This window comes from Vicia villosa, linkage group LG1 (genome assembly GCF_029867415.1).
Source record: "Vicia villosa cultivar HV-30 ecotype Madison, WI linkage group LG1, Vvil1.0, whole genome shotgun sequence".
Taxonomy (NCBI): domain Eukaryota; kingdom Viridiplantae; phylum Streptophyta; class Magnoliopsida; order Fabales; family Fabaceae; genus Vicia; species Vicia villosa.
The window spans coordinates 65,173,962-65,195,607 of record NC_081180.1 but is presented as its reverse complement, the minus strand read 5'-3'; the positions used below and the strand labels follow the sequence as shown (position 1 = coordinate 65,195,607).

The 21,646-nt window shown below is 31.7% G+C and overlaps 1 protein-coding gene across 1 annotated transcript; it reads right to left on the bottom strand.

Moving 5' to 3' along the window:
* Nucleotides 1-17,730: 17,730 nt before the first annotated feature.
* LOC131639939 (RNA polymerase I termination factor) lies at nt 17,731-20,207 on the bottom strand. The gene is made up of 2 exons (XM_058910366.1): nt 20,060-20,207; nt 17,731-19,761 (listed from the first exon to the last, which is right to left on the bottom strand). The coding sequence occupies exon 2, from the start codon at nt 19,744-19,746 to the stop codon at nt 17,947-17,949; it is 1,800 nt and encodes a 599-aa protein (XP_058766349.1). The 5' UTR covers nt 19,747-19,761; nt 20,060-20,207; the 3' UTR covers nt 17,731-17,946.
* Between the last annotated feature and the right edge of the window lie 1,439 nt (nt 20,208-21,646).

Sequence of the window (21,646 nt, the reverse complement as noted above, 5' to 3'; positions counted from 1 at the left end):
TAATACATTAATTAAAAAAATGTAAAAGTAAAACAATTCTACTTTGATCAAAGAAATTAGTTTTTTTTATAAATTTAGATACACAGATTTAATATAAAATCGAGGTATTTAATATACGAACATGTGTCTTTATTTATATTAAAAAGTAATTATTTAGTTGAATTTTTGTTTAATTTAGTCATATTATGTCCTAATTAAATTACCACATTTTCCTCCTTTAAAGAACGTATGGAGCAAGATTGTAAAACAAAAAAATGGATGAATATGTTAGTGCGTGAGACACATTTAGTGAGAGGAGAGAAAGAGAAAATAAGAAAATAAAAATAAGGAATAGACTATGATTATTTATATACAATTTTGATTGGACTTACACAACTTGGATTACATTTGATATTATTATATTAGATTATATTTGATATTATATCTAATATCGTAATAATATCTCAGCATACCCTCTATAATTCAAGTTCTTGATCTTACGCTAATCATAGTCGATCTGAACTATTCCTAATTTCTTTCTCAAATTCAGGAATTTGTCGATCTTCAACCCTTTGGTGAAAATGTCGATCAATTGTGCTTCGTTTGAGCAATGTCTTACTTCAAGTTCACATCGATTTACCTTTTCTCTCAAGAAGTGAAATCTAGCCTCAATATGCTTACTTCTTTCATGCAGAACTGGATTCTTCGCCAGGTTTATAGCTGACTTGTTGTCGATTTGCAACACAAGAGGTTTCTTCACTTTGACCTTCATTTCTTCAAGTAATAATCTGATCCCAATTGCTTGACATGCAGCATAATATCCTGCTATATATTCAGGTTCACACGATGAAAATGCCACCACAAGTTGTTTTTTCGAACACCATGAAATTGGGGCACCAAATACAAGAAAGAAATATCCATTTGTGCTTCTTCGATCTTCCTTAACTCCACACCAACCAGCACCTGAGTAGCAAGTAATAGTAGCTTCTTTGCTCTCAAAGTCTTGTCGAAATAGGATTCCACGATTTATTGATCCTTTAAGTATCTTAGGATTCGTCTTGCAACCTTCATGTATGACATCATTGGTTCATTCATGTATCGGCTCATTAACCTGACTGTGAAACCTATATCAAGTCGAATGTTGCACATATACCTCAAAGATCCAACTATTTGTTAAAACAAAGTTACATCAACTTTGTCTTCCTTCCCAACTTCAAATTTGGTTCGACAGGTGAAGATGTTGGAGTCGAATCATCCATCTTGAATCTCTTGAGTATCTCTTTGACATACTTTCTTTGATGTAGCAACATACCTTGCTTCGAAATTTGAAATTCCATGTCTAAGAAATAACACAATTTTCCTAGATCTGACATTTCAAATTCTCTCATCATCGGCTTTTTGAACTTCGACAAATTCTCCAAGCTATTTCCAGTTACCAGCAAGTCATCGACATATAAGCAGGTGATTGTTATATCTTGTGCCACACCTGAACATAGACACCATTCTCAGATTTGCATTTTATGAATCCCAAATCGACTAAGTATGAGTCGATCTTCTTGTTCCATGCCCCAGGTACTTGCTAGAGACCATAGAGTGCTTTGTGCAACTTATATATTTTACTCGCTTCCTTCTGAATCACAAACCTCAGGGGTTGTGTGACATAGACATCTTCGTCTAAAGGACCATTCAGATATGCTGATTTCACGTATAAATGAAATGTCGACTCTTTGTTGCATGCCAAGGCTACCATTATTCGAACAATCTTCAATCTTGTTACTGGAGAAAATACTTCAGAGTAATCGAGTCTTGCTTTTTGTAGAAAACCTTGAGCTACTAATCTTTCTTTATGTCTTGCTATCGACCCATCAACATTGTGTCTCACCTTGAATACCCATTTTGTTTTTCAACCTCAAAGCGCGCGACGCTCCCTCCAGCGCGCGTAGCGCCCTGCCCCAGAACAACATAATTATTTCCTCTTTGCTCTCGCAGTCGTGTCTTCGACACTTTATTCCTCAAGGCTCCGAAAACGCAAGAATACCTATAAAAATACAACAAAACTATCAAACGGTATAAAAGTGTATGAAAATACAAGTATTCGTAAAGTAAACGTAATTACACAAAAACGGGGAATTATTCAAACGGTATTAACAAAAAGCGTCGATAAGTGCCACTATTTACATACACAAAATAACTACAATTTGGCACTTAACAATAGAATACTAGTCTCTCATCATTGCAAAGCTGCAAATCCTAATTTAGGGTGAGATAGGTTATTTGTTATTCTTGTAAACTTGTAATCTTGTTTTAAGAGAAAGTAAAAGAATAGCAGTTATAACCAATTCTTTTGTTCTTCTCCTTCCTTGTTCTTTATTCTTCCCTTGCATTATACTTTGTTCTTGACATCGTTTTTCACAACAAATTGGTGCGGTGAGCGTGGAGAAGATGTCTTCAACAAAGTATGAGATTGAAAAGATCACCGGAGTGAATGATTTCGGTCTGTGGCGCTTGAAGATGAAAGTCCTACTGGTTCAGCAGGGTTGCTTGGAAGCGTTGAAGGGAGAGGCAGCCATGAATGCAGAATTGACGGCAGCGGAGAAGACATTTCCGAGTTGCAAGTTTTTCCACTGTATGCAGTTGATAAAGCTGCAGGAAGAAAGCTAGTTTGTTCCCTTGATGTTGTAGAGTTAGATCCAAGGTGGAGATTTGTGAGATATTGGATCGAACTCTAGTATGGTCGAAGGGTAGCTTCTTGGTTCGACAAGATTAAGCATGAAGTCAAAGGTTATTCACATACTTGTGTCGAAGATGCTAGGGTCGTTAGCATGTTAAATTAGGTTTTAGTGTTTAAACCATAATTTGTTAAGTTAGCTTGTTTATTAAGTTGGCTTGTGTAATGGGCCTTGTGGAAAAAGCCCATTAGTTAGTATGTTAGATTTTATTATAAATTGCATATTAGTGTCTCATCATTGCTACACTGCAAATCCTAATTTAGGGTGAGAGAGGTTATTTGTTATTCTTGTAAACTTGTAATCTTGTTTTCTAAGAGAAAGTAAAAGAATAGCAGTTATAACCAATTATTGTGTTCTTCTTATCTTCCCTAATTCCTATTATAATTTATTCTTGACATCGTTTTTCACAAAAGTTTTATTATTATTTAGAGAATGATTTTGGTCACATGGATCATTTAGATGGAATGATATTGATGAGTTTGTTAATTATTTATAATACTTGTTGTTTAGTTATTTTAACTACTACAATGGGATAGATATCAACTCCATACCTACAAAACAACTCTCATCAACTCCATAATATATTACAGCTAGTGCTATTTTAACTCCACTTTGCATCTCAAAAACATAATGTTAATGGCATTGGTATTATTCACTTTGCAGTTCATGATTGCAAACCAGGTATGAGATTAGTTGTTGATTTCAAATAATGAGTTTACTTTTATAAAATCTCTAGCAGCTATAAACTTTCATATAATATGTTTGTCATTGAGTATATTGTGTTATTATCTGTGAGGGCTTGCAACCTTCGTTCAGGCATAAATTCGAACATCTCGCGTGCATCGAAGACGACACCGCATATGGAATAAGCAGTAACAGTTGTGGTTCTGATGAAAAGTTCATATCCAATATGGGGATTAGAAATAGGATAACTCGAGTGTTTTACTGGAAATTGGGAAGGAGAAATTGTTTCACCTGATTATGCTTCTTTTTAAACATTACTATTGTCAAAATTATTTGATGCTTTCTTCTGAATGTTTGTTGTGCTCTTTCTTTATTAGTGGTCACATAAAACTCTGATACAAGCATAAAAGTAACATGAAATTTAATGTTCCACGTGAACTTTGTATTTTTTTCATGTTCACAAGCATAAAAAAATGAAGAAAGAATTATAACAGCCGAAGAAACAATACTAACATAATCCAAACCCTATCAAAAAGAATTTAGGGAGGTTTAAATCCCCGACCATCTAATCCATTTTTTATATAATGTTTACTTTAAGTGACGTGGCGTGCCACGTCAGCTTCTGTTAGAGAAAATAGACGGTAAGGACGAAAAGTCTGGACGGAAAATTTTAGAAGGACTATTATTCGAAAGAAATTTTTATAGGGACTAAAATTGAATGATGGGTTATTTATAGGGACCTCTAACATATTTAACCCAAAATTAAAATAATTTGTATGAGTCTTTTTATTTAGGGGTATATTTGTACTTTCCTAAATAACTAACACTTCTTTTTTTCTATTTCTCTTCTATTTCACTATTTTCATACTCTTTCTTATGTATTTCTCTCTTCTCATACTCTCTTCACAACCAAACACATCCTAAGAGTGTTTTGCAAGTCTTCAATCTTGATTTCACTCAATTCTTTTATTTCTTCAATTGTGACCATAATATGATCAAATTTTGTGGTTAGTCTTCTCATAATCGTCTCTATTAGCATCTCATTTGTCACGACATCTCCAAAATTCTTCATTTTATTGGTGACAGTCGTTAACCTTGTATAGTAATTAGTTGTCTTCTCATCAATTATCATCTCTACCAACTTATATTGTATCCTAAATGCCTGAAGCTTCACTTTCTTAACATTTGTATATCTTTCGTAGCTTTTCACAAGGATATCCCAAACATTTTTGAAATTTCTTCATTCTACAATATTCTCAAACATTTTGGTATCATTATATTAGTGAACAAGAAACAGAGAAATGCTATTTTTTTGCATCATTGCAAATTGTATTTTGTGCCTATGAAGAATTTGCAGGTAATTTTTTCACGTTGTTGATTCCTTGTTCATACACCTCATAAGGCGAAAATATTATTTTAATTTTCTTAAACCAATTCTTTTCATAAAAAAAGGATAAATTAGCATGAAAGGTCTCAATTTCATTAGTCATTGTTCATAATAATATTTTTCTCACTAATTGAAGGATCAAAACTCCTATTGAATTGTGTAAAGTTCTTGGATACCACTATGTAAGATTAAAGTCAACTTGGTTATTTTTCTTGCAGCTCAAGCAACAAGAGAAAAATATCGAATTTAAGAGATAAAGGATTATAGTAATTATGTATTGAATTAGTAGTTAATAATACATGAAGGAATGTGATTTTATAGATCATTAACCACCACCTAACTGGTTTACTTAGTGAGAAAATAAACCAAAAACTACCTTGACAAAGTTAGTTAGTACTGACTAACTTTTTACAAACTAGGTAACAAACTAAAAATAGCTTGTTACTTTAGTTACTCTAAGTGTTTTTATTAGTGTTAGGACTACAATATTTAACATAAAATAGATATGAAAGTTATATTATTAGCTTGAATTTTAAGTTATTTGATAGTTAATATTATAGATGTAATATTATAGAGTTTTATGGCTTTTCATAATTTTATAGTGTTAACAATTTAGAGTCTATCACATTAAATATTTTATTCAACTTTAAATCAATGTGATTATAAAAATTATTATAGTTGAGAGATATTTAAGGGGTCTGCCATAGAGTATTTTGGTTATTATATAAAAGTCAAGAGGATGGCGAATAGAAGAAATCACATGGGAGCTCCACATATCAAATGGCGACATTTAAAGGTTGGGAAAAAAAAGGATTTTTCAACACAAGATCTTAGAGGGAGGTTTAGACATCTACAAGAAAGTGCAAATGATATATGGAACAAGATGATCCAAGAGATTAGAAAAGTAAATAACGAGATGTTGGAGAATCAAAATATTTTGGATCTAGGGGTAAATAATTGTGGTGGTGGAATGAAAGTGTTTAGAGTAAAGTTAGTGTAAGAAAGAAATATTTTAAAGAGTGGTATAGGTGTAAAAATGCTTAAACTTGAGAAAAGTATAAGAAAGTTAAGAAAAAGACAAAGAAGTTAGTGAGTGAAGCAAAAACCCAATTTTTTTTACTGATTATACCAATATTTAGGAACAAAATAGGAAGAAAAATCTATATGTATGCTTTCTAAGAGAAGAGAAATAAAGATAAAAGATTTGGGTCAAGTGAAATGTGTTAAATATGAAGAAGTCAAAATCATTGTTCAAAAATGACATAAAGGATGAATGAAAGACATTTTTCTATCATTTATTTAATAAATGATATGATATCTCACCAGACTCTAACAAACTTGTCATTAGAGAAAATGATTTAAAAACTATGATTACTATTATTATATTCAAAAACAAGAAATAAAAGAAACATTGAAAAGGGTTAGTAAAAGTAAAACAGTTGGGTGAGACAACATACTTATTAAATTGTTGAAAATTCTTAGAGATAGATAAATTGTGTTTCCCACCAGGCTTTTTAACAAAATTATGAGGTCAAAGAAAATTTCAGAGGAATGGAGAAGAAGCGATTTAGTTCCAATCTATAAGAACAAATGGGTATAGAAAATTATACAAATTATATGGGATTAAAGTTATGAGTCATAAAGTTTAAGGAAAGAGTGATTGAATGGAGACTAATAAAAATAGACTCAAGTTACTAAGAATAGATTTTAATTTTATGCTTGGAAGGTCGACCGTAGAAACGATTTATCTGCTACGACGTGTGATGAAGAAGTGTCGGATGGACCAACAAGACTTGTGCTTAAGTTTCATTTACTTGGAGAAAGTGTGTGATAAAATTGCTTATATTTGAATTATCTGATAAGTTCCAAAATATCGTTATTTAGAGTATATAGTTGTGGCACTTAATAATTCTATTCTTTCGGTTTTTATAGTAAAACCCCAACTTTTATGTAAATAATAGTATACTTGAGTTTTGATTCATTTATAATAGTTTTTCATTCATTTTATAGGTATTGTTGTATATCAGAGCCTGGAGCAATAAAGTGTTGAAGGCACAGCTTCCAATACGTAATTTTGGAGCAATAAAAAGGAAAATTTATGCAGAGCCCGCTTAGCCCAAGTCCTAGTGCGCTACCTCTTTCAGTTCCAGTGGCATATATGGATCCGTAAGCCCGCTTAGCGTGCTACGTCAGTTAAACGCGGTTCCCTTTGAAATCCAGATAATTTATAGAGGCGATCTATTTTTGAGTGACAGCCCGCTAAGTGCGGTGAACTCGCTTAGTGCGGTTGTGAAATTTTGTGTTTATATTTCCTTTTCTAGCAATAGTTTTAGGTTATGGTTTTGGTTTTGGGTTTTTATGTCTTAACACCATCAATCTCGTTCTTAGGTTAGATTAGCTTAGAAAACAACAACTGAGTCGTGCATTAGGATGATCGGAGGTGGATTGCTCATCGATCTGCGCTGACAACCCGTGAGATGTTTGGTTTTCTTCTCTTTATCTTTGTGTATTTCTCTTTTGTTGGGTTTATATGTATATTTACTTTGAACTCATGTATATTTATCGCTCACGGAGTTGTATAAAACTTGCTTTAGAAATCAATCTTGTTTCTCTCCTTGATCTTTTTGCATTTATGTTTGGATTTGGGATGTTATAGAAATAGACATCACGAGTCTCGATTAGGGAAGGAAATCTGTTAGTTTCTTTATTCTAGAGATAGAGTTAGAGTTAACAATCACATGTGTATCGAAGCTTAATTCTTCCGTGTTTGAGTTTCCCGTGAGACATCGCCGACGAGAGGATACGGTTGTTCTCACAACTTTGTGTTAGTCATAACCTTAGTTGTGATACGTCTCGTAGGTGTTGCAGAAATGGACAATGAATTTAGGGATACATGATGATTTTGACGAGTATTGCAATTGATCGATAGGTTTAAGTTTGTGACGAGTAATGTATTTTCATACCTGATATGTTATTCTCTCCGAAGAATGTGTTTATTTTCCGTTTTTATACCTTTTACTTTCTATTCGTTTAAACCCAAGCTCAGAAACGCTGAAACCGTTGAATGGCCTTCTAACCAAACTATTCTCTGTGGACACGATAAACCCCGGGGTAATACTTTCAATCTTTTGTTTGCCGCTTTGCTGCGTCAACATTATCCAAGATTTTTTTTTAAGTTAGGGTCGCTTACCGACGAGATTTTATCATGTCACCCTCCCCCCCCCCCCCCCCAACTTTGACTTGGCACCCTCATACACCCTATGCATTTAGCATTGTAACCATGTAAAATATTAAAACTCATTTCATAAAATCATTTGGTCATTTTGAATTTTTTTCAAAACCTTTGCCGATTAATGAATTTTTCAAACAGACTATAGGATATTTCAAACTTATGAGCAGTAAGTATCAATTTTTCTGAGACTTTTTAGTTTATACTGATTTTCATGATGATTAATCATAGTTTTTGAAATATCTGACAAAAACACATTTTTTATGCAATTTTACCGAATTTTTTAAAAAAAATGTAAAAATGCCTACATTTTTCCGTATTTTTGGAAAAATTTGGTAAAAATGTGTTTATTTGTGTTTTTGGTAACCAATCACGAGTTCAAAAAGTAAGTGAAATTAACTCGAAATTTTTTAATGCAATTTGTACAAATGATTTGTGTGAACACATGTGTGTGTGAATTTAAGCAATTGTCATTTGCACGATAATGACATAGAAATAAACTTTAAATGAAGCTGAGTCGTAAAAAATGACAAGGTAAAATGCATTAAATGACATTAAACAAGATGGGTTAAATATGTTGTTGGTCCCTATAAATATCTCAATTTTAGCTTTTATCCCCTATAAAAAAATATTGATTTTTAGTTCCTATAAAATTACTTTTGCTCGCAGGTTTAGTCCCTCTGCAGGGATTAAAACTGCGTGCAAAAGTAATTTTATAGGGACTAAAAGTCAATATTTTTATAGGGATTAAAAGTCATTATTGGTAATTTTATAGGGAATAAAAACATATTTAACCCAAACAAGAGTTAAAACAAAATTGCAAGCAAATAAATATTGCATTTAAGGAAATAAGAAAACAATGAAAAGACTAGACGCAGGTACATACATGTTTCTTACACATTGTTTCGCTCTTTGACTCGGGTACTCTAGTGGTATGGAAATTATGTATAAAATTTTGTGACATTTGTTACAATGTATGAATCTGTTATATATTTTATTTACAAAATAATTTTCGACGACGGTTCCACCCACTATGGAACTAGTGTGTTTACTCCATGTTTTATCTTCAGGTTCATATTAGTGTGTCTACGTGTCACCCACGATTCCTTCTGTTTACAACCCATGTTGAGTTATAATTGTTTCAAACCTCCCTACGAACTTTTGATAGTAACTGATCAACGTGTTGTCGACGTTGCATACAAAATCTATGACCTTGTAAAAATACTAAGTCTTTAACTCTTAGTGGTTCAATCGACTGTTATGTTTGTTGCAGCCATGGTCCTGTCGACTATCCTTTTTAAGATTAAGGAAATGTTTTTGGATGATCCTGATTTTGTGGATATCTTCCTGAGATTCCTCCAAACCATGTTTTTCTTTGTCGACACCCCGATTCATGCAGAGAGGGTCCTGTCGACTACCCTTTTATAATTCTGGAGATGTTTTCAGATGATCCTAATCTTGTAGATTTGTTCCAGAGATTCCTTCAAACCATAATTTCCGTTGTCGGTAACTTGAATTATGCTCTGTCGACGCTTCGTCACTAATGTTCTTAAAACACTTCATTAATATTTTCTTAATGACAAATGTCTTTTCAGTTTGACATCTTTGTTGACTTTCTTCCAGCTCAAACTCCAAGTGTAACAAAATGCATACATTATACCGGATTTTTTTAAAGAATCCGTAAAAATGCATGCATTATAACTGGATTTTAAAAATAAAACAAAAAACAATTACGATTTGTATCGAATTTTTTAAAATTTTTGGGTAAATGTTTGCATTTTCACCATTTTTTTTTAAATTCGGAAATAGTCATAGTGTTTTTGAATTTTTCAAAAAAACCCTGTAGGTTAAATGTTTGTGTTTTTTGGTGAGGACTTGAGGATCATATGACACAATTGCTTCCAGTGTGATAAAACTCAGGGTGTTGCAGCAAGGGCTCGACCGAGGCGAGATGATATAAAGGACTCGTATCTCCAGACGAGGAGAATAACCCTGGCCGATTCTCACTAGAGGCGTCTGGCATCCGACTAGTTTCATGGAGATGTTGAGCCTCTTATTGAGGATATGCGAACAACACTTGAAGATGACATGCAAATGGTGGCAGAGACAAAGGTACCTCATCCTTCTGAGACGACAGAGGTGCCTCATTCTTCTGAGACTAAAGCTCCGATTACTATCGAGGTTACTCCGGAGACGACTACTAAGGCGATTGCTACGGATGATATAGAGGTTACTCCTCCGGTTGAGATAGACACTACAACACGGAAGGCCTACGAAAGTGCTTATTTTGGGCTTTAAAAGCGCTTTAAAGCGCTGTAAAAGCCAACGCTGGCGTAGGTAACAAAAGCGCTTCTAAAAGCGCTCTGGTAGACCCCCCCCCCCCTATAAGAGCGCTTTTCTGGAAAAAGCGCTCTGGTATCCCCCCCTATTAGAGCGCTTTTTCTGGAAAAAGCGCTCTGATAGCCCCCCCTATAAGAGCGCTTTTCCAAAAGCGCTTTCGTAGGTTGCGTTTTTTATTTTATTTTTTATGCTTTTTTTTTATAAACCTATTATTTTTATAATTTCTAAACCTGCATTTATGGCAGCATTCTTTCATGAACCTGTAATTTACCATTGTTATCCCATAAACCTATAATTTACAATCGTAATCCCATTATTTCAGTAATCTCATTATTTCAACAAAGAAGCGATTTCGATTATATACTAAACATGCATTATAATTATACCATTGTAATTAATCCAAAATATTTATACACCGATTCACATATTTCTAACATGAAAACAACTAAACCAATTCACATGACATTATAACAATAAGAAAATCATCCCTAAACAACTAAATCAACTAAATCGGTCCTAGTCCTGCAAAGTCTGAACATCTTCAAATGACTGAAAATCTTCACAATCTGCAAAATAAAAATAATATAATCAAAATAAGATTATTATTATATAAAGGCTCTAAAATAAGAAGGTAAAGAGTAGAACGAGTATATATATATATATATATATATATATATATATATATATATATATATATATATATATATATATATATATATATATATATATATATATATATATATATATATATATATATATATATATATAGAGGAGGGATCAAATTACACCCGAAGAGTTACACCACGAGTTACACTTGTTCAAAAACTACATCTCGAATTAATATTTTTTAAATTCAACAGTTGGATTGAAACATAATATCATATAGATCATACCTATAAAGTTTGAACTTAATCTATAATGATTTACTATATCATCAAGATATCCAAAGATTAACGTTAAAATGAGCTTTCATATAACGTTAATTTTGATGTGATTCAATGACATAGTAAATCATTATAGATTAAGCTCAAACTTTATAGGTATGATCTATATGATATTATGTTTCAATCCAACGGTTGAATTTAAAAAATATTAATTCGAGATGTAGTTATAGAACGAGTGTAACTCGTGGTGTAACTTTTCGGGTGTAATTTGATCCCTCCTCATATATATATATATATATATATATATATATATATATATATATATATATATATATATATATATATATATATATATATATATATATATATATATATATATATATATATATGTCGTGTAAAAAGAATATTCAAATTAAATATATCAATAAATACAAATTAATTTATTAATATTTAGGACTTTATATATCTAACTTGAATACATGGAATGGAATATCATTTATTGTAAATTAGTTCAACAAATTTTGTACATAAAGTTTACCTTAAATTTAACACAGCCACGTCATATAACCCAGAGGGATAAAGCAATATAGATCACTAACAATAATCCTGTCACAGACACCCTCAAGAACAACATTAGCTACCTGTTATTGATAGGAACACTATTAGAAACTCAACCAACAGCATGTCAAACAATTACAGAATTTGAGAAGTTGTTACCAAATTGATCAAAAGAGCTCAGTATCCTTGTGAGCTTTCTACTATCTCTTAGCAATATAAGAAGTTTCTCTGCAACAACAATTAATGTAAAGTTCACAACCAATTGACAGGAAAAATTAGACACAAATAAAAGTTGAATATTAATTTCTATGACAAATAATACATGACAACTAGTTACTACTACTTACCCTTCAGCGTTTTCCTTCATCTTTGAGCTATGCTATATCTACACTTATTTTCCTACACTTGTATATTACACCGTATATTTTAACACAGATAGATACTTGTGCACAGAAATTAAGATAGAATAAATTAATAAAAAATGAATTGTATACCTTGTATGTAGAAAATTACGGTGTTGGTGTAAGCTAGGGGTGTATGTTTACTCAATCAATAAATGTTGCAATAATGAGAAGGGGTTGTTGGACTAGAAATTTGAAGGTTTTGTTGGACTTAACCTGCATCGCCTCATTTCTATCCAAGTTGTATTGTGTCACAGAATATGAATCAAGTAACTGTACCCCGAAGGATCCTGCCACAGAAGACTTCGGGGTACAATTACTTGATTCATATTCTGTGGAACATAATCGGCAGGGGCACATTGTGTTCTATCCTTTACCAGTCCATCCACTGTTTGAAGCTCAACCTACAATAGAAAAACGTGATTATTACTAACTACATATAGAAAATCTTGAATCATGTAAAAGTTGATGAAACAGATATCCCTTGTAGGTCTCATTATCAATAACATCTTCTACTTACTTGATACATGTCTTCAATACTCTAAATCACTGATAAAAATCTAACAAACTTTGTCTTCAATACTCTAAATCACACTGATAAAACCTAAATCACTGATAAATTAAAAAAGCCCCAATAATATTAACTATAACCCTAAATAAAATTTTGTATTTCTGAAAGCAAACAATGAAAAAAAGGAAAATTTCCGGCACAAAACCCTAACCTGAACAGAGAAGAGACGGTTGAAGGGTGGCGATGGAGTGAGGAAGGCGGCGGCGGAGTCGGTTGAAGGCTGGAGAGGGAGTGAGGACGGCGGAGCAACGAAAGGAAGAAGAAGGTTCGCGTATTTTGGATCTGAAACAAAACGCGTGTGTTTGTAAAATATATAATTTTTTAAATGGGCTACCAGAGCGCTTTTCAAAAGCGCTTTAATAACACCCCCTACCAGAGCGCTTTTATCCCAAAAGCGCTTTCGTAGCACCCACCCTATAAGAGCGCTTTTAAAAGCGCTTTCATAACCCCCCTACCAGAGCGCTTTTTAAAAGCGCTCTCATACCCCCCCCCCCCTACCAGAGCGCTTTTTGAAAGCGCTCTCATAACCCCCCCTATCAGAGCGCTTTTTTTGCATCATTTTCCCTTGTTTATTAATTTTGTTTTTAGCGAGCCCTACGAGAGCGCTTTTGCTAAAAGCGCTTTAGTACCTGCGCTGCTACAGCTTAAATTTGGCGTAGTGAGAGGTCACTACTCCGACTGCGACAGAGCCGTTTATACCCACAAATGGAGATTTTCTTGGAAGACCTAGTGATTATTTAGTGTTCAATAGATATGTCGATCATGTGGCATTTAGATTATGAAAGAGCGATGTATGCATATGATATGTCGATGATGTCACTTTATTTTTTATCCTTACGTTTGAAAATAACTTATTATTTTGACCATTCTTCCAAATCAAAATCAGACTGTTTTGATTCTTAAATTATTTAAAATTGAACAATTAAAATTTTTAAATTGAAAATTAAATTCTAATATTAAAACTCATAAATTTTATAAATTCACATAAAATTTAAAATTAAAGAATAAACCGTAAAATCTCTTGAATTGACAATGTGCAAAACAAAGATTTATAAATAATCCGGATTGAGATGGCGTTGTGGAGCACAACCTTTCTTGCCATTTTACATTTGAGTCATGAAGTCTGACCAAAGAAGCTATATATTACATGAAAATTTTGCTATGCATAATTTACACAGATTGCAAAAAAGTAGATGAGCCTTTGATTCAGGTTTTCTAATGACTGCAGCAGCTGTAGGGTGGGTGGGGTAGCTCAGTTGACGTTGGCACTTGCTGATTGAGCGGGTGTAGGCTGTTGGTCCTGGGTTCGATCGCAGCATTGTAGTATTTTCTTAATTTGCACCAATAAGTTTTTGAACTTTGCTTCTAAATATAATGTCACATTTTCACTTAGTACAAATTTCGTAACCAATACCAATGAATAATAATCTATTAGGATGTATTTCTTTCAAGGTTAAAAAAAATTTTTAAAAAATATGACTATGGAAATTCAATGTTTTTTTATTCAAATTAAAAAAAATATTTCAAAAGAATTTTTTATTCTAAAGAATCTTATTTACACATAATTCTTTTATTTTTATTTCAGGAATTAAAGGATAAGAATATAAAATTGCATAGGAATAAGTTCGGTCAACTATAACTTTCTACTATTAATCACATATTTCTTATAATTTTATATTAAACAAATTTACAATTATTCCTATGAAACTTTAATTTATACCAAACACAAAAGTAGGAATAATATTTCTGGGAGTAATAATCCTGAAAAAATCATTTCAAGATATATAATTTAAAATCGTGAGTGAACCAAACTGTTCTTTACCATGTTTATTTCCATTCTCCACTCAACCTCTGGAGAACTCGAATCATGTTGATAATTCAAGGGATATCCAAAAGTGACTAATGCTTGTGTTTGGAGTCATGCTATGAATGTGTGTATAAAAAAGACAAGTCTTTGCTAATGGTCAAGAGCTTAGGGAATTTCACAAAATATTCAAATTGTTCTTAGGATGAAACATGTGATTATGATAAATGCTATCGAGAATTTTAATTTAGACTAATTTTGATGGTCACTAACTTGAGAGAAAAACCAATATATTGATATTAAAATCAGTAGTTGAATGCTTTGGTAATTTATGACACAAACAAATAATTGAGCACATAGATGACTAGGTCTAACAGAGGAAGGGACAAGGGTTGATTCCTTACAACATGGTGAATAAAAGTTCAATTGGTAAGCTAAAAATCTTCAAATATGATTACAATTTGCATAATATGATTTACAACTATGGATAGTAAAACACTAAATCTGCACAGAAAAAAATAGCTCTCTCACGAACAATTCTTGCATGGACACAATCTTAAATTCACATTTTTAGTAACAGCCAATAAAAAAGAATATTTTTAAAATTTATTTTAATTTTAATTTTGTTTTTAATTAAATTCATGGGGTGGTTGAGATTATGAAGGAGAGAGAAAAGTGAGTATTTATTTTTTAATTAATTAAAATTCTGTGATTGACTGTGTATAAAACAATTTCTTACGTATGTGTCCACCTAAGAATTTTCCCTCTCAGTCACGATGATATGAAAATTCTTAAAAGGGAAAAAAACTTATGCAATGATTTCTGGTTATCATGTCCATATATGCCTATTATTCCTACATACCATGTCTCTTTTGGATGTCAGGAGCCAAAGCATCATATATAAACTAGGGTGTTCATGATTTATGAATTGCATTGAACCGAATCATATTTATGGTTTAGTTTAGTTTATCATAACCACTTCAATAAAAATCCAGTTAATTGTCAAAATAATTTCAATTCAATTTAAAACTAATTTAGAATCAATTTATATTTATAAACTAGTCTATAATCAATTTGCAATTTTAAATCAGTTTTATATTTTGAGCTCTTTTAAAACCAATTTTTTTAATTTCATAAAAATTTAATATTTTAAAAAAAAATCTTTTTTTCTTAATTTTTTTATTTTCGGAAAAATATATATTTTTATATTTTCAGTTTTTTTTTCTAAAATTTTTTATTAAAAAAATTCTAATTGGGTTTTTTAGGAATTGATTTTTAGTTTCAAAATTATACTTTTTTTACTTATGTAAATGAAATTTTTGAATTTTTCAAAAACTAATACATTTTGATTTTTTTCAAAAACCGTTAATAATGTAGTAATTGGGTTATATTACATATGTCGTCGTTTTAATGAAGAAGTATTACAATACTGCAAGAGTTTGGATTGAAATTTGCAAGTATAACATCTTTAGCTTCAAAATAAAACATTGTATTCTTTTTTTTTTTTTGAAACATTGTATTTTCTGTACTGCAACTAACTACTTCATTAAATATCAATAACATTGTAATAATAATACCATCACTTCATGATCGAGAGTTTTTTATTTAAATACCTAAAATATTTGAAAAATAAAGATAAACTAAAATAACAAAAACTATTTATGTTGTAGTTCTTAAAGGTTTTCATTCCATTAATTAATTACCTATTTCACTCTAATAAATTATTTTAAACTGATCGTGAATATTTTTGAATTTTTTTATTTCCGGTTTCTTTTATTTTAAAAAAATGTTTTTTATTTTAAACTTTTAAAAAAAATCAATTTTTTTTTCAATTTTTTTACTCTCAATTTTTATTTTTATTTTTTTATGATAAATTAATTTATATAATTAAACCAATTTATAAAAGAAAATTGATTTTGAACTGGTTTTAAACTGAATTTGAATTGTTTAAATTAAAGAGTTTAACCATTTAAGTAGTTCAATTTTTTTTCACAGTGCAATACAATTCAGTATAAACTCAGTCAGCCATTGTTTAATTCTTAGAGTAGATTCGGTTAGGTTTTAATGGAATGATTTGTTTACATACATGCAATACTGAGGCATCAGAGAGACCAAGTCTCTTCTCAAGCTTCTTCAACCGAGGACTAGTGGTGATTTGAGTCTTCCTTCACCAAATTCAGCTACAAGGATTAGTTTCAACTTTCAATATGATTATATTTCTATGCTCCATTCGATTATAAAAGATATAACCATTTCTTTACAAAAATAATCACTTAACATTGAAACTCAGTCAAAAATCAAAGACGAGTTTCAATAATCAAAGACTTACAGTACAATGTTATAGACTTATAGCTTTCGGTAAATCCGTTAAACCGTTTAATCCCAACCGATAACATGTACTGACATCTTCTACTTCAGCCACTTGTCAAATCCCAACCGATAACATGGAAGATCAAGCCGTTCGGGTTTTGGTAGGTTGATTGCAACTTGCCCACCCCTACTGTCAACTATGGCTAAAAGACTGTGTGGTACACTTACTATACCTAATATAGTCGATATTTGGCAACATTTTAGTCGATTTTGAGCCGCTACAGTCATAAACAAATAGCATAAATGAAGAGGAAAAACCAAACATGTAAAGACATTTTTAATACACAAACCGGACTAAAAGCGTCTCTAATTTACATGATTCATCAGTGTACCATATAGGTGATAATAATTCTTGATCAACCCAGAACCAGCTGAGAGACTCCTTGTAGAATACATATGCTCAATTTTATGGCCATAAGCAGACTAAAAGCTAAGTTTATCTTAGGGTGTCCATTGTTCATAACATTCAGTTTCAATGAAAAAAATAAGCAAGAACACGTACAATTCGGTTGCTATTGCTAGTAATAGACAAAGCAAGTTTCTAAGTCCTGACTACAAATAAAAACTATACTTTTCTCAAACAAGAAGGAATCATGGTAGTATCAGCACTTAAGCCAATCTTCTTGATCCCAACACGTTTTCCATCATCAAATATACAGAGTTTTTTTCAATGTTCTATTGTAGTTTGTGTTTTACCCCCTTCTCGTTAAAATCAATGTTCAATTTAAAAATACTGGAGGAGAAATAGTTCAAGTTCAAGAAAGTCACATTGTTAAAGGATAGCACACTAAGAGTTCCAATAGCTAATATCAAACTATTCTTTTAATCAAAACAAACACTTACAAATAAAGTTTAACTTACTTTAAATAAGAACTTCAAGGGTTAAGTTTTAATTAGAAGAAAGCATTACTATCACCCTCAAAATCCAATACTGAGTCTATTTTCTGAAATACAGCAGAAAAACATAGATGATCCCATAAAAAACACTGCGCATTATAGCTTAATACATTTCAACAAGTCACAGGTTTGTTCTCAAAAGCCTCTCTTGCTTCCAATAAGTCTGGACAAAATCTCTTGGCAAGAATTTCAACCTGCTCAATAAATGACTTCCCTGCACCATCGCCAATATGTTGGACCATTTGATCCCATCGTTGTCTGCATGCATCACCAGACCTATGCTCAATTAGATAGTCCCAGTCTACCTCTTCCATGCAGCAAGCATCCAAATCATATAAAGCACCTATCATGCGGAAGTCATCGGAATCTAACCATTCACCACTACCAGTGTTTGACGATACTAACTCTCGATACCACTTCAAGCAGCAAACTGCACTGTCTCGGGTTTTCAACTTGTGACTAATTGCCTCCCAACAAATATTATCTCGCAACATACCATGTTGGGATCTTCTATAAGGCTCTGAAGCCCTGATACGGAGATCTTCGTTTACTAAATTAAATAAAGTTTGATACTCATCTTGGGACCAAGGTCCTCTTTTTAACCCATCATACTTTATTCTGCGCCACAAATCTTTTACCTGATCTCGACTTTTACCCAAAGCATCAGCTACTGGCCTCCAATCAGCTCCATGTTGCTCGAAGGACTTCCGTACAAATTCACGCTCCTCAGGTGTCCAGTGAAAGAACACATTGTTTTCAAACAAAACATGAGCGCGTGTATACACACTCTGTTTAGGCCTATAAGGTAGGGCTTGTGCAATAACCTTCCAACAGCCTCTAGTTTCACGGTGACAACTGCTATGCATAACCATATCTACACCTTCATCTCCCAAACCATGAGAATTTATAAAGTCATAAACAGATGCTTTGATTTTCTCATCTTCTTCAGGTGTAAACCGTTCCCCACGCAATAAGCCATCACAACAAAACTTCTCCACTTGTTCGGAAAAAGTTACCCGTTTGGGTTTAGATGCAGAATTAGGAGATTCATTTGTAACTGCCTTTGCTTCCTTTTTTTCCTTCATCTTTTTGCCTTGATCATTAACTTCATCTTGATTGCTATTAAAATCATTGTCCTTCTTACTTTTTCTTTTGTGACTTGGTTTATTCTTCTTTTTCGTCTTTCCCTGGTCACCATCTCCATTGTTTATAACGTCATTACACTCCTCAAGTCTGCCTCCCTCAATTAGTTTCTTCTTCTTCTTCTTCACTTTCTTTTCATGGTCATGTTCTTCACATTCATTGCTTTTGACCTTGTTATGATCCTGATGTTCGCTTTCTTCACTCCGTTTCTTCTTCTTTTTCTTCAGCTTCTTGGCCTGCTCTCCACCTTCACCTTCATTGCTGCTAAAGTCATTACACTCATTAAGTGTGTTTTCTTCAATTGGTTTCAGCTGCTTTTTCATCTTCTTTCCTTGGTCATCATCTTCACATTCATTGCTTTTGTCCTCCTTATAGTCCTTATGTTCGCTTTCTTCACTCCGTTTCTTCTTCTTTTTCTTTAACTTCTTGACCCGCTCTCCATCTTCATTACCTACATTAAGTGTGTTTCCTTCAATTAGTTTCTTCTTCTTTTTCATTTTCTTCCCATCATCACCTTCTTCACATTCATCGCTTTTGAACTGGTTATACTCCGAGTCCTCATGCTTTCTTTCTCTACTCCGTTTCTTCTTCTTTTTCTTCTTGCCTTGCTCGCCATCTTCACTTATATCATTTTTTACCAAATGTTGATCATCATTACTTTTGGCCAGAGGCAGATCAACGACATCCCTTTCGAACATTGTTGAATCACCTGCACTGGTTTCACCCTCTCCGTCTTCCGTTCTTTTGTTTTGCTTGCTCAGAGTATTCATCTTCGGTACGTGCCCCTTCATTACAGGACCCGAAATGGTTATAAAAAATCATAAATTACAAACAGGCAGCAACAAGAACAAAAATTATAAAAAAGTGCGTGTAACAGAATTCCCAATATCATTATAAAAATCACTTTCAATTACTTGTTCAAGAGAAATACGCATTGTTTCCAATCTTACTGATCATAACTGAATTGCACAGCAGATTTTGAATCGAGTTCCATAACCAAACAAAAATGAAGCATTCAAGGCTAAAACATTAGGGTTTGAAAAATAAAATCATACAGAGACAGAATCAATTAAATTCACATACTTGAAATTAATGGAAGCCGAATTGAAACGATACAATGGTGGTGATGCAAGTGGCGGCGGCGGAGAGTGGGGGAAGCAGTGAGTTGCCGCCGTGCAGTAGCCGTTCCAGCGAGAGCTTCTTTCAGAATGCGGTTTGAAAATTTGGGACTGGGTCCGGGTATTCTATTTATATAATATAATGGTTCGGGTCAGTATTGGTCCAAACAAAGTGGGCTTTTGAAGTGGTAAACCAGTTTTTTTTAACAGTTCACAACCCCTAATATGCAAATAGCAAATAACATTAGCGTGTCACAATTTTGACACTTGAGTCTCTTCACTTTCGTTACCTCAATACTAGTAAGAGACTCGTGCTCCTGCACTGGTAATTTAATTATAATATTGTGTAAATAACTAAAAAAATATATTTAGTAATTTAGAATCTTTAAATATTAATCATGAAATAAAAAATATCAATAAAATATTTGTTAATGTGATAGCACATGAATGAGTCTTAATGTCATAATATTTAAATCATATCAAATACAAATGTATAATTTGAAATGATTTATCTTTTTTTTAAAATGAGCAGTAATCATATAGATTTAATTATATTAAATAATCAAAGAAGAAAAAATATAATTGTTAGATGGAGAAAAAACTAATATTTAAAAATAAAAATTTTATCTCTTAAATTAAAATAATGATTGATTAAAGTAAAATAAATATTTACTTGTTAGTGACCCGTGAGATAAATATGTTTTTAATGTTATTAAATACTATCATGCAATTGATATGGTATAAAATTATTTAAATAAAAATAAATTTGAGATAAATTACTTAATATTAAATAATTATATAAATAAAAAATTGACCTATGAGACGGAAAGAGAATAAAAATAATTTTAACATTTTAAAAAATAAATAAAATATGTATTTTGTTGATAGTGACCCGTAAAATACAGCCTAATAACATGTAAGAACATTTGAGTTGGAAAAAACTGAAATCTAACCAATACAAATATAACATTTTTGATATAAATGCAAAAATTTGAAAGAGAAGAACACAGAAAATTGTGGAAAGTGATGAGAAATATCCAAGGATGTTATGGAGGAAAAGAGGAAAAAATTAAGTTGTACTAATGAGAGACAAACAATTGACTTATGGTTATTGAAAAGTAAAAAAAATTAATGTTATATTGTTAGTTACATAATTATCTTTTTTTTATTTATAAATGATTTTTAAGTGAAATGGCGATTTAGTCTATTTGGTCAATTAATTTTAATTGGTGCATAATTTATTTAAAAACACTTATAAATATAAAATGATAAAATTTGTATAATGCATATCAATTAATAGTTTATTAAAACTATTATAAACAATTGAACATTTCTAAATATATAATCAATCATCATTTTAAATACTTATCAATTAGAAAAAGTATAATATGTGAAATATTAATAAAAAATAATATTTTAATTGAATTTCAAATGATAAAGTTGGAGTTGTTAAAAATCTATACGACTACATCTTAAAAACATGCACTATTGGAGTTTGTTATATATTTAGAAATGTTGAGTTGTTTATAAAGTAATTAGAAAATTTCTTAAC